The following is a 13098-nucleotide window of genomic DNA, read 5'->3' on the forward strand; positions in this document are numbered from 1 at the left end:
ATAATATTCTAAATATGGCTAATTCCGGGTAAACATTGGGCGTGGAACAAACTGAAAGTGTGACGTTTTGCTCATTGTGTTAACTTGTAAACCATTGTCTGCGTAGAGTAAGTTAATCCAGGCTAACACGTTTAACAATTAAGAATGATAAAAAGTAACTTAATAGCCACATTTAAACTATTGAAGGGATGTAGGACTAGAATTGCTTTTTAAGTGTGGTGTGGTAACTTGGCAGTGGCACTGTATTTTTAACCACACTAATACTGCAAACGTGAAATGCATAATAGTAGCCTGCTTTACTACTACTGTGTTCCTTTTGGCCAAATGTTTACCTTTTCCATTTGTTTTTCAGCTGCAATTGTATGCTACTGGAGTTGCACTACAGTGGACTTCAAGTATACTTCATTCAAATGTAGTTGTGGACTAGTGCAATATATAACATATACTGTACAACAGTAGTGTAACAGTACTACAGTTTAAAAAACATTGTAGCAAATTTTTAGCACAATTTGTGTAGCACAGCATCATATTACTGCATGTTTATTTGTGTAGCACAGCATCATATTACTGCATGTTTTCCTGATAAAATAACAGGCCTACTGCCATTACAATGCACCTAATTTTTTTAAAGGATGGACATTTTGCTGCAAGGCTTGGAGGTGATTTGAAAATGTTTCTGAAAGTAGGCCTAATTTTCTCATTTTCAGATGCAACGGAAAAAAACGGGATAAACACACACACGAAACCTGTAAATAAAATACTCTGTAATCTGATGTAACATGTAATAACATATAGCCTAGTTTGATATATGAATTGGGTGTTGGTCAACGATTGCATGCGGTCGAAGATTCCCGTGTTTACAGCTCCATAAAAAAACCTACTGGAAGCTCTGTAGGTTTGCTGTATAGGCCTATAGCTAAAAATATTACAATTACAAACACACAATAACATTTTAAGCTACTTCCATTTCTGAAAAAAAAAAAAATCATGTATAGACCTAGAAATTGATGTCATAAATAAGCATGATTTTTGTTTTAATTATATATCCTAAAACCAGATTTGGCCCAGACTATGTTGCTATCTGGGAAACCAAAGAAAAGCCTGATGTAAATTTGTTAACCCACAGTAACAAATTTTAACCTATTAATCACATATTTTTGTTAGCTGCCTGCTTTTAATAATACATTAAAAATAGCCTACATTTTTCGTTTTGTTTTGTTCTTCTGAGGAATGAAAAAAGATAAGTCTCGTATAAGTTGCATTTTCAGAAATAATACTGGGCAGGCTTATTGTTATGCCAACATTATGAACACTTTAGGATATTTTAGTTCCCCTCACTTTACAACAAATCCTATGCTATTATCAAATTGCCGTATCAGAACAGAACAAGAATTTAAAAATATATAATTCTAATGGATAAATATATGTGCAGTATATAATACTACAAGCTTAGCAATTAACAATCCAAAACAAATAAATTTAAAACGAACCATAAGGTAAAGTTGGGCTTACCTCATGCACAAATCCAAATGTGTCCATATTCGCGTTTTAGCCTATATGAAGCTTAACTATCAGCCTATTTATTAGGTAAAATAGGCTTTGTAGTTCCAGTATTGATGTAAAAATATCATAATGAGCAAAAATATACCACAGTGGACCGGTGCTCATGCCGAACGGCACAGTAAATGACTGCGCTAGCAGTAGCATATAGCGTGCGAAGTGAGGCGCTGGCGCAATCAAAGACAAAGATCATACTCCATCATTTTTGGTCATACAGTAAAGGCATAATTCGAATGTGCAAAGTGTTAGCAGTTTGAAAATTCAGGAATAATAGCAAAGTTAATAAGAATTCTGTTGATAAGAATTCTTTCTAAATGCAGTAGCCTACCGTTCTTTTTCGCATTGCATAACCTAAACAAAAAAATATATAAATAAATATATATAACTGTATATTTTTGCTAATAACAAACCACAATGAAAACATTTTGCTTTTAATCTGTGTATTTATCAGCCTGGGAGACCTTCCCAAGGCAGTACCCTGCCTCATAGACTAAAATCAGGGCGCCCACTATGGAGACGACACCATGCAGAGGTGAGGGAGCACAGTGACCGAGGTGGATGGGCCAGACCCCCTCAGGCCCCACACCCCACGTGGCGTCGACAGTAAGTCTCAATATTGTTTACATGTAAGTATTGCTGTAAGTCTCAGTCTGGCTCTTCAAAGTTATAAATCAAATTTGGCACAAGGGCCAGGTGGTAAACTGTCAGTCTTCAAAAGCTAAAATTCAATAAGTCAGTAAAACATCTACTGAATTATCATTCTGATTTGTAGAAGTCATGCAAGAGTCAGGATATTTCTACATAATATACAGACGTATTTATAAGCACAAGTGTGTAGGAACTGCTAAATGCCAGTCTGGCCTCTAGAGATCTTTACTGTCTTTGTTTATATCCCTCTTGGATAACAGGTCATATCAGGCCAGCTGGAAAGGTTTAGTCTCCTTACCACTGGGATCTCTTAAGCCACGTCTCCACTGCCGGGCCAAAAGCAGGCATGCTAGTGCATGCCAGTGCCAGTCGCGGTTCCACTGTCACTTCCGAAGCTTGATCGTGCCTCGTCGGTGCTTCCTCGGGGCCAATGGCCCGGGTTTTTTGGCCTGACGAAAACCTTGGGCCAAAGTGGGCCAGCTGGGGGTAAAGGAGTGGTAATGAAGTTTCTCCACATCTGGAGAGCATCTGTGCCACAGTTCATTTAATAAAGCTAACATCTGTAACACCAGCACTAAAAACTTTTAAAAATAAGTTGAGCTCAAAACTCACTTTCAGTCAGCAGTGAGTGTTTGAAATAATTTGATCTGATATGAATTATAATCACCATACAAGGCAGAAATAGACTATGCAGGCTACTACCCATTAACGTTAACATAGTAAACATTGTAAATGCAACCACTTGAAGAAATCAGATGTCAGTTTCTTATTCTCTATCACAATCGTGTATTTATTTCGGAACACAGGCCTATTCTATCTGTCATAAGTCTCGTCTCGAGAGTTTAGCTCCGCATAGACTGTCATAAAAATATAACAATGCTTTTTTTTTCGGAAGCTTTTATAAAAATATAGAAATTATCATTCTTTCTAAATGTGATGTATATACTGTAGGCTACTGTGATTTTAAATAAACAGAAACAGACTCGACTGAATAAGCAGGCTATTAGTCCGACCCAGTCCATTTAAAGGACTGGCTCACACTGGCCCGACAGTGGAAAAGCTGCTTTAGAATCCATGTTTAGCCCCCTGATCTAAGTTTCCTACATTACTGCTAGACTTACAATTGTCAACTGTATACATATTCTCATCTCAATATGTGCAGTCTTGGATATCTGAAAATATCTGTAAGCCACTCTGAATATATAAAAATTAAAGACTTCACATATGTGTGAACTACTCTTCTCTAGCTTAGAAGAAGATGATGCCTCACGTACCTGCTTGAGAACGCGCTCAGGAGGATGCTTTTAGTACAGTTCGAACAGTTCGGAAATTGTGTGAATCAGAGCAAAAAAAAAAAACCCGATATAAGTACTTTTCAGTTTCTTGCACAGACCAATCATTTTGTGTCTTTACACATTTTACACAATTTGGTTTTGTTTGTGTATGTTTTTTTTTTTTTTTTTATTTTAGCCGTGATTCCCATTCACCTCAGTTATGAGACTGACAGACTGCAAAGGTTTGTGTTAAAAATCTTCTACCGAAGAAACAAAGTCACCTACATCATGGTGGCCCTGGGGGTAAGCTAAACATCAAATTTTCATTTTTGGGTGAACTATCTCTTTAAGATGTATTAAAGTATAAAACTTTCAGCTCCTGTATGGAAATGGTAATAAAACCAAAAGCATTTGCGTACATAGAATACCAACAATATGCAGACTGAACTGCATGTTTGGATCAAATCTTCATTATTACTTGCACTATTTTGCAGCTTCAGACCTTCATTGCTACACTGCTACAGATGAGTCATTTAATAGGTCAAGTGGTATGGGTATCCATCTGAGATGTTTACAGTGTCACAGAGAGGTTTCTAGCACATGCCAGCATTCAGAGACAGCTGTCTTGAAAATTGGGTCACTCAAGCATTAGACCATATAATGATATTTACTTATATAAATAATGCATGGTATAGTGCAGAACAGTGTATAGGAAGCCTGACTGTTCATTATAGGACACAATGTAAGTCTTTACAGCTCAAAAGATGTCACTGGGGTGGTATCCTTTAAAAAAAAAAACTGTTATGTACAGTGCATTTATAAGGCACTTATATGTTCTCTTTATTGGGTAAATACGGTACAAAAGTAAAGTATCTTATTTACCCCTAAAGGGACAGCTTTTGTACCTTTCTTCTGAGTGTGTACCGTTTACAGTATTATAATGTTCCATACAAAAAACAAAAAAAAAACGAATTCTGCAAATTAAGAGATTATAAAGAAATGTGTTATTTCACACATGCATGAAACATATTTGTATACAGTATATTTATATATTCCTGTTGTTTTGCATATTTAACCACTGAATGAAGTCCAAGCTGTAAGAGCTGTCAACTTCATTATCATTTATAACAAATTCAGGATTAAAAGTTATTTTCTAGTTTCAGGGAAAAAGTGATATTCCCAGTTTCAAAACAGATCTCCTCTTCTCTTGGCCCATATGCAAGGAAGATCATGTCACATCGAAGCCAGACATGCTCTAATGAATCACATGCAAGCCAGGCAGATATATTTATAAGACAATCTGCTTATTCACTCCATGACATGAAGTCAAGACCTCTCAGAGACTCTTCATAAAGCACTCAGCAACAACTGCTGTACAGATAAAGGAGAAGATCCACATACACCACATTCAACATATAATTACTGATTTCCTGTAGAAAGGTAGGTGGATTTCTCAATGATAGTAGTGATGAATTATAGTGATGATGTTTTTAGGACTTGTAAAGGAACTTGTGTACAGTTGAAAAACACAATTTTTTCAATGGCAAAACCTGGAAAATACCAGATATTTTAATTAAATGTTATGTAATTATTATATTATTATATTATATTATTAAATTTTTTATTAATTTATTCTCTTGACAGTTTGTGTGATTGATTAGAACTATGTTATTTGAATGTTCATCGGTTTTCAAATATCTGAGCATTTTACTATCACAGGTGCAAAATGGCAGCAGCAATGGCTTCTTCAATGACAACAAAACATGACCTGGAGGACTTCAGTGCTTATGCACACTTGTCTGAAGAACAGCTGTTGCAGTTAGCTATTGAACGAAGTCTAGCTGATACAAATGTAACTCCATGGCAGAATCGACAAGTGCATGCCCACACACAGCCAGCTACACAACAACCGCCATGCAACCCTAACTCGGAAAACCCTCCCAGGTGATTTCTTTCCCTGTTGTTATGTACAACAAAACTCTAAAAATAAAGGTTTTTACATGGGGTTTTTATAACGATGCCATGGAACATTGGTGTCCAGTCCTGCTCCTGAATAAAATAATTGTATACTCTTTAGTTATTTCTAATTGGCGATATTAAGAGCATTTGCCATTTCCAATAAGGTCCTATTACATTCTTCTTCTTATTAGGCCTATTATTATTACGTTACTTATATTATTAAATTAATATTACACTTAATTTGCCCCGCAATAGGCTAATTTCATAGTGCATCACCGGATAACTGACGCACTGCGATGATAATAAAAGATTAGGCTAGCTTACTGCTCATTGAGAATGTTTTTAAAAATGTCTTTTAAAACAGGTTTATTAGCTATACAATTAATTATTGGCCTATAATTAAAATTATTAACACTGCAATCATCAATGAAAATGAAGAGAATCTTTATTTCAAGCACCGAGAAAAAAAAAAAACTGTTTAACAAAAAATATGTTTTTTCAGTAGCCTATGTTTGGGCCACAAGAGAAATATTAAGGACATATTTAATATTAAACAGTTTTAAAACTATTATCAGCATAATAATTTGTTTAATCTCTGAGAGAATATGGACTGTTATGCAGCGTCAGATGCCTAAAGATCCATAAGTTTTTACTTTCACTTTCTGGTGAATTGACTGAGATTAAAAGGTTCACCAGCATAAAATGCCTGCGCAAAGTTTGCACGTTGCTTGTGTGATATCCATTATCTCGCCTTCCTGGTTTATAACATAAACAGTATTGCTACATTAACTTTGGGCTTGGATTTGCATCACACTTGGACTCTGTCTGTTAGTTAGCCTAGTGCCCGCCCAAAAATACAACTCTAGCTACGCCACTGTTTGCAAATATATAAAAAACGTTGTTGCTTTCTTCCTTTCAGTGAGAATGTGTGTGGAAAAATTGACAGAAATGTTCACAATCATTTCTTCAGTAAAGACCAAGAAAAGGTAATTGCCTGGACAAGGCACAATGGACACCTGCGGGTCAAAGTAGAGGCTTTGAAGTGAGTGGCATGACCGTGTGCTGTTTTTCTGAATATCCCTCCACTTTCCGAATGTTCCATATTGTTTCCTTCCTGAATGGAATTAATGTTTTTGAACAAATCATTTGAAAGAACGAGTCAATGACTTGCTCATAACTTGTCACATATCACCACCTACTGGCATAAGAATGTAACTTACAGAAATAATCGGTGAAAATAAAAATAGGTCAAGGATTACCATACAGTACATTGTGAACAAAATCATTCATATTCATATCATCCACTGAGATAACAGCCCTTAAGATTCTTGTTCTTAATATTTGTTTTCATATTTGTTCTTTCAGTGATTTAGACCCTTTTCTCTCTGCCATTTGGAGAGGGGATGCAAAAGCTCTACAAGACATCATTCATTTAAAATCTAAAACTCTTGATGAACCCAATAAAGACGGCTGGGTACCGCTTCATGAGTCTGCATACTATGGCAGTGTGGAGTGTCTTAAGATTTTGCTCAAAGGTGATGAATGAATAATTTTTATCATGTCCAGAATCACATTCTCAAAAATCATGGTTGTATTCCATTGCTCCCACAGCCAGACCAGATACAATCAACAAACGAACAAACAGAAATCAGACACCGCTCATGCTGGCCGTGAGTCGCAAACATGTTTCTTGTGTCAAGCACCTCTTAGAGGAAGAAGCTGATCCTAACCTGGCAAACAACCAGTGGGAGACGCCACTGTACAAAGGTACACATTTTAGCACGATATCTTTCAATAACGAGTGACCAGAAAGTGGTCTGAATAATCACTCTTGATTTTTACAGCATGTGAGAAAGCTAATGAAGAGACAGTGGAGCTTCTTTTGAGATTTGGAGCTTCACCAAGAAAAGCCTGTGTTCAAGGTGGGACTCCGCTACATGAAGCAGTGAGGAACAAAAAGTTAGAGATCTGTAAGATGTTGATAAATGCAGGGGCAAAGCTGTGGGCCAGAAATGTTTATGGCATTGACGCTCTGTTTACGGCTGCTCAGTGTAGTGCTGTTGATGTGCTTAACTACCTAATGTATAAAGGTAAGATTTTTTTTTTTTAATAAAAATTTTTTTGGATGAAAAACAGAAATAAAAAAGTATTAGTTACTCAGTTTTATTCTAGTAGCATTGACCTACTGATCTATTCTTTAGGCGGTAATGTAAATACCCAGGCAAATGATGATGCAACCGCATTGTTTGAGGCCTCAAAGAATGGTCATGCTGAAGTTGTTGAGATACTCTTGTCAAAAAGAGCTGATGTTAACAAAGCCAACAAAACTGGATTACTTCCTATTCATGTTGCGGCAAAGAATGGTCATGACAGGTTAGAGGGCATACTACAGTTCATTTCATATTTATCATTGTAACATGGCTCTTTGGAATATTTAATTATGGTGTTCAGTGATTTGCATGAATCAAAGCATACAGCTATATGGTGAAGCACAACATTACACACTTAAAAAAAATATATTTTATAAAGGAGCTAAGACACAAGGGTGCAAGTCTGTGTATTAATGAGGGAAAGAACTACAGTCCCATAAAGCATTGCAAATGCTATAAAAATGCTGCTTTGCTCCCTTCGATTCTCTGATTGGTGGAGCATTCTTTGAAGTTTCATGGGTAATGTAGTTTTCCACTGTTCAAATGTTATACATGAGTATTAAAAAAAATAAGTTGAAATAGTGTGAACTAATGGCTCCAACAAAGGGAAGTTGTGGCCTAATGGTTAGAGAGTTCGAGTCCCGGGCTGGCAGGAATTGTGGGTGGGGGGAGTGCATGTACAGTTCTCTCTCCTCCTTCAATACCACGACTTAGGTGCCCTTGAGCAAGGCATCGAACCCCCAACTGCTCCCCGGGCGCCGCAGCATACATGGCTGCCCACTGCTCCGGGTGTGTGCTCACAGTGTGTGTGTGTGTGTTCACTGCTCTGTGTGTGTGCATTTCGGATGGGTTAAATGCAGAGCACAAATTCTGAGTATGGGTCACCATACTTGGCTGAATGTCACGTCACTTTCACTTTCAAACGTAATATGTTTTCTAAATTGTAATGGAATAGTTTTTTTTTGTGGTTGTTGTTGTTGTTCTTTTAGCAGAAGCTCAATCATAATTCAACCTATCAGTAAAATTATAAAACAATTTCAGTTTATGTCCATGTATTTCTTTAATTGGCATATAACCATGTAATAAGTGGAAAGTGACAGTCTGCCAGTCATTATCACTAAATTAACCCCTTACAGTAACAGTGCACATGTTTTACTAAGCCAAGGTATGCAGATTTTTATGCCTTCTTTTTAATTCAAGTACTGATTAAGAAATAAATATGACTCTTTCTCATCTCTCTCAGCATTGTTGCCATGCTAATCCCCAGAACTAACATGGTCAAAGTTAGAAGCTCCGGCATCAGTCCTCTTCATTTGGCTGCAGAACGTAACAGAGATGATGTTCTAGAAACATTAATTGAGGGAGGATATGATGTCAACGTAAAGCTGTCAGATGATTGGTCAAATATGTTTGAAGATCATCGTAGCACGGCTCTGTACTCAGCTGTGATAAACGGAAACACTGAGGCTGCTGCTATGCTGTTAGAAGCAGGTGCTGATCCAAACCTGGATATCTTCAACCCCCTGCTGGTGGCTGTAAGGATAGCAAATATGGAAATGGTGACCTTACTGGTGAAGCACGGTGCTAATGTCAATGCCCTGCTGCCAACTCATCCTACCAGCTTCCCAGCAGTATTGGTTTTCTGTATGAAGTACAAAGTGATGATGAACTACCTGCTGGACAATGGCTGCGATGCACTATCATGTTTTAACTGTCAATATGGCAGTAATCCTCATCCCCCCATCAAACAAAGACGAAATGCACAAGAAACAATTTATTTTTTAAATGATGAACCAGGATACTGTGTAGAGGTATAGATTTTTTTTTAGGTTAAAATGTCTTGTAAAATTGTCTTATAAAACTGTCTGTATGCTTTATATAATTATTTTATTATTATTCTTTCAAAAAATAAAAGAAAATATTATTTATGTATAAAAAATTTTTTTTAGTTAATTAAATAATTTGTATTTCTTTATTTACAGTTTTGTGAGATCATCTCTTCTCCTTCATTCATCAGCTGGGGAGGACCCATCATAGACACATTACTTGACTATGTGGGTCATGTTAAACTCTGCTCTCGAATAATTGAACTTCTAGAAAGCAACAAAGATTGGGCTCATATTAAAGAAAGATCAGGTAAGAATATTCTTTATAATCTCTTTTAATGCAAAACTGAATTATTTTTTACAAATGAATGGAACTAAACTGAAACCCAAACACTCTCTTTATCAGTTCTTCCTTGCACCCTAATGCATCTGTGCAGACTCAAGATTCGTCAGCGACTGGGCATTCACAGACTATGGCAAATCAGTGCTCTTCCTCTACCAGGGAGACTGCTCAAGTTTTTGAGTTATGAACTGGAATCATTTGAAAATATACCGTGATGAACAGCATGCAATACTTAATTGTTTACAGAACATGCTGCTTTAAATCCTTTTGTGACAGGCATAGTGTAATTAATTTTACATTTAAAAGCTTGAGATCTGACAGTCATTTAGCATATTTTTTCTGTTCGTATGGCTAATTATTTTCAATACATGTAAATAAAATAATATTCAAATGTATATAGTATACATAGAGTATAAAATATCAGAACAAGCACACAAGTAACTGCAGCATGTGAAGTGCTGGCTTTCAGTTTTGCAATATGTAATTTTATTTACATAGGTGCATAACTAAAAGGTACATTTAGTTGCACACTAAGGCTTTTTATAATGTGACTATAAGTCACTATGCATTAAACACCTAATATGAATTTATAATATCATGAAGACAAACTGCACTTGTAAATTAGTTAACAGTGATTCCTGAGTAAAATTAGAGCTTAGCATAATGAAGATGTCCTGTACACATAATTAGATTTGTAAATTAGTTAACAGTGATTTAACTTTTTAGATTCCAAGCAGAATTTAAGCTTAGAGTTTTGTGTAAATCCTGCAGTATTATTGTAAATTTGTGGTGTTTTCTATGGGCTTGAGACTGTCTCTGTGAACTTGCAGTGAAATAAAACTCTCGCATCTCCACAGTTTTGTTTATGTTTGTTGAACTATTATTGCTGTGTGACAGAGGAGTTTGAGCTGGTCATCAAAATCACAAGTTTTTTATAAACTTCATATAAGCAACAGGGTAAAGTGAACCAGCTGCAGTAAAACTTCAGGCCAATTCACAGTGCGCCGACAGACCCAGACAAATGTGTCACTTCTCAGACATCCAAGACCCAACAAACACTGATTCAACATTTTCAGTTATTGAAAAGAAGTGCTGGCCAATGTTAACAGATGCTGACAGGTGTAACACACTAATCAGACAAAATCTGACAGTATGAATTGGCCTTTAAAGGTAGGTAAAACTGCTCACTGGCAACCAGCAAAGGTCTTATGATCAGTGTACATTTACATCTCTTTAGGACACATCAAATTTCATTCTGAACATAAATCATTAGAATCTCAGACTACTATATGATGTGCATATTTTTTTTCATTTTTTTTTTCTTTTTTTTTTTTTTTTTTTTTTTTTTTCATAAAGGTAACTGTGGTTTAGATAAGCTCTATAATTAGCCAATAAGCCAAACACATGTAAACATAACCTTTCCTAACATTCTTGCTCTGAACTTGTAATCTTGTCCTTTTAAAAAAATAAATAAATCAATAAATATAGAGTTAAAGGGATAGTTCACCCGAAAATGAAAATTCTGTCCCTCTGGAGTCGATTAACGCGGCTTGAATACGCCCACACAGAAGACAACGCAGCGAGACTGTTCTTCAAGTTTTTCTTTCTGTTTGCTTGACAAGGGCATGACAAAACTTCTCCAGGCCCCAAAAATACCCTTAGACTCCAGAGGGTTAATTTCTCATACGTATGACGTTCCAAACCTGTAAGAACGTCTTTCATCTTCAAAAATAAAGAAATGTAAATATTTTTGAATAAATCCGAGAGCTTTCTGACCTTGCATAGACAGCACTGCAACTGGCACGTTCAATGCATAGAAAGGTAGTAAGGACATAGTTCAAATAGTTAATGTGACAGAATTTATAAAGCTACAAGAATACTTTTTGTACACAAAGAAAACAAAATATCTTTATTCAACAATTTTTTCTCTTCCGTTTGAGTCTTTAACACGTGTTCACGAGAGTAACAAATACTGGCCATAATAAATAATAAATAATTTTAAACATTATGTAATTAACGCTAATGCTAAACAAGCAAAACCGTCTATCTTATTTTACAGAATAGCATTAAAACTGCTAGATCAGATTACTTTTCATCTCTTTTAGAAAAAAACAAACATAACCCCAGGTATTTATTCAATACAGTGGCTAAATTAATGAAAAATAAAGCATCAAAAGTGTTGACATTTTACCAACAGTGAAGCAGTACAGACTTTACTTTACAAAACTACTTTAATTCCAAGATCGATACTATTAGAGATTAAATTGTAAGCATGCAGCCGTCAGCCACAGTATCACATCTCAGATACCCTCAGATACCCTGAGAAACAAATCCACTCAGTCTCCACTAGAGGATCATCTAAACCAACAACATGTATGTTAGAAGCTATTCCATCTAAGCTTCCAAAAGAAGTGCTTTCAGTAGTCATAGATCCTCTTCTGACTATTATTAATTCATCATTGTCAATAGGATATGTCCCCAAAACCTTCAAACTGGCTGTTATTAAGCCTCTCATAAAAACACAACTTGACCCCAAAAAACTAGTTAATTACACAGATCAATCTCAAATCTTCTTTTCTGTCAAAGACACTAGAAAAGGTAATATCCTTACAATTATATTCCTTCTTAGAGAAAAATGGTATCTGTGTGGATTTCAGAGAGTTCCTGCTCTTATCATCTGATCATAGTTTTATCTATCTATTAGTGCTACTGGATCTTAGTGCTGCGTTCGACACTATTGACCACAACATTATCTTGAGGGTTCAAAGCAGGGTTCAAAACGTACTTATCTGACCACCATCAATTCGTAGCAGTGAATGAAGAGGTATCATATCGATCACAAGTGCAGAATGGAGTACCACAAGGCTCAGTACTAGGGCCATTACTTTTAATGCTTTACCCTTGGGAAATATTATCAGGAAACAAAACATACCAATTTGAAAAACTAAAGGAATGCATAGTCGATATAAAAAACTGGATGATGAGTAGTTTCTTACTGCTTAATTCTGAAAAAAAAAAAAACGTGTTAATTATTGGACCTAAAACCTCTATATGTAATAACCTATATCACTGTCTTACACTTTATGGCTGCTCTGTCAATTCTTCGCCATAAGTTAGTAACCTAATGGTGGCCTAATGGTTAGAGAGTCGGACTCGCAATTGAAGGGTTGTGAGTTCGAGTCTTGGGCTGGCAGGAATATTACTTTAAATGCCACGTGTAGCATTTGTAAAACTGCATTTTTCCATCTCAAAAATTTATCAAAATTATGACCTATGCTCTCAATGTCAAATGCAGAAATGTTAATTCATAGATGTTAATTCATAGATGATTTTAAAAT

The 13098-nt window shown here is 35.9% G+C and overlaps 1 protein-coding gene across 1 annotated transcript; it reads left to right on the forward strand.

Annotated features, from left to right (window-relative positions):
• Positions 1–4826: 4826 nt before the first annotated feature.
• LOC132106785 (ankyrin repeat and SOCS box protein 2-like) lies at positions 4827–10614 on the forward strand. The gene is made up of 10 exons (XM_059512773.1): positions 4827–4922; positions 5202–5426; positions 6361–6483; positions 6807–6976; positions 7053–7208; positions 7286–7531; positions 7643–7814; positions 8835–9402; positions 9574–9727; positions 9824–10614. Exons 2-10 carry the CDS (start codon positions 5209–5211, stop codon positions 9973–9975), a joined length of 1959 nt encoding a protein of 652 aa, XP_059368756.1. The 5' UTR covers positions 4827–4922; positions 5202–5208; the 3' UTR covers positions 9976–10614.
• The last annotated feature ends 2484 nt before the right edge of the window (positions 10615–13098 follow it).

This window comes from Carassius carassius, chromosome 27, assembly GCF_963082965.1.
Source record: "Carassius carassius chromosome 27, fCarCar2.1, whole genome shotgun sequence".
NCBI lineage: Eukaryota > Metazoa > Chordata > Actinopteri > Cypriniformes > Cyprinidae > Carassius > Carassius carassius.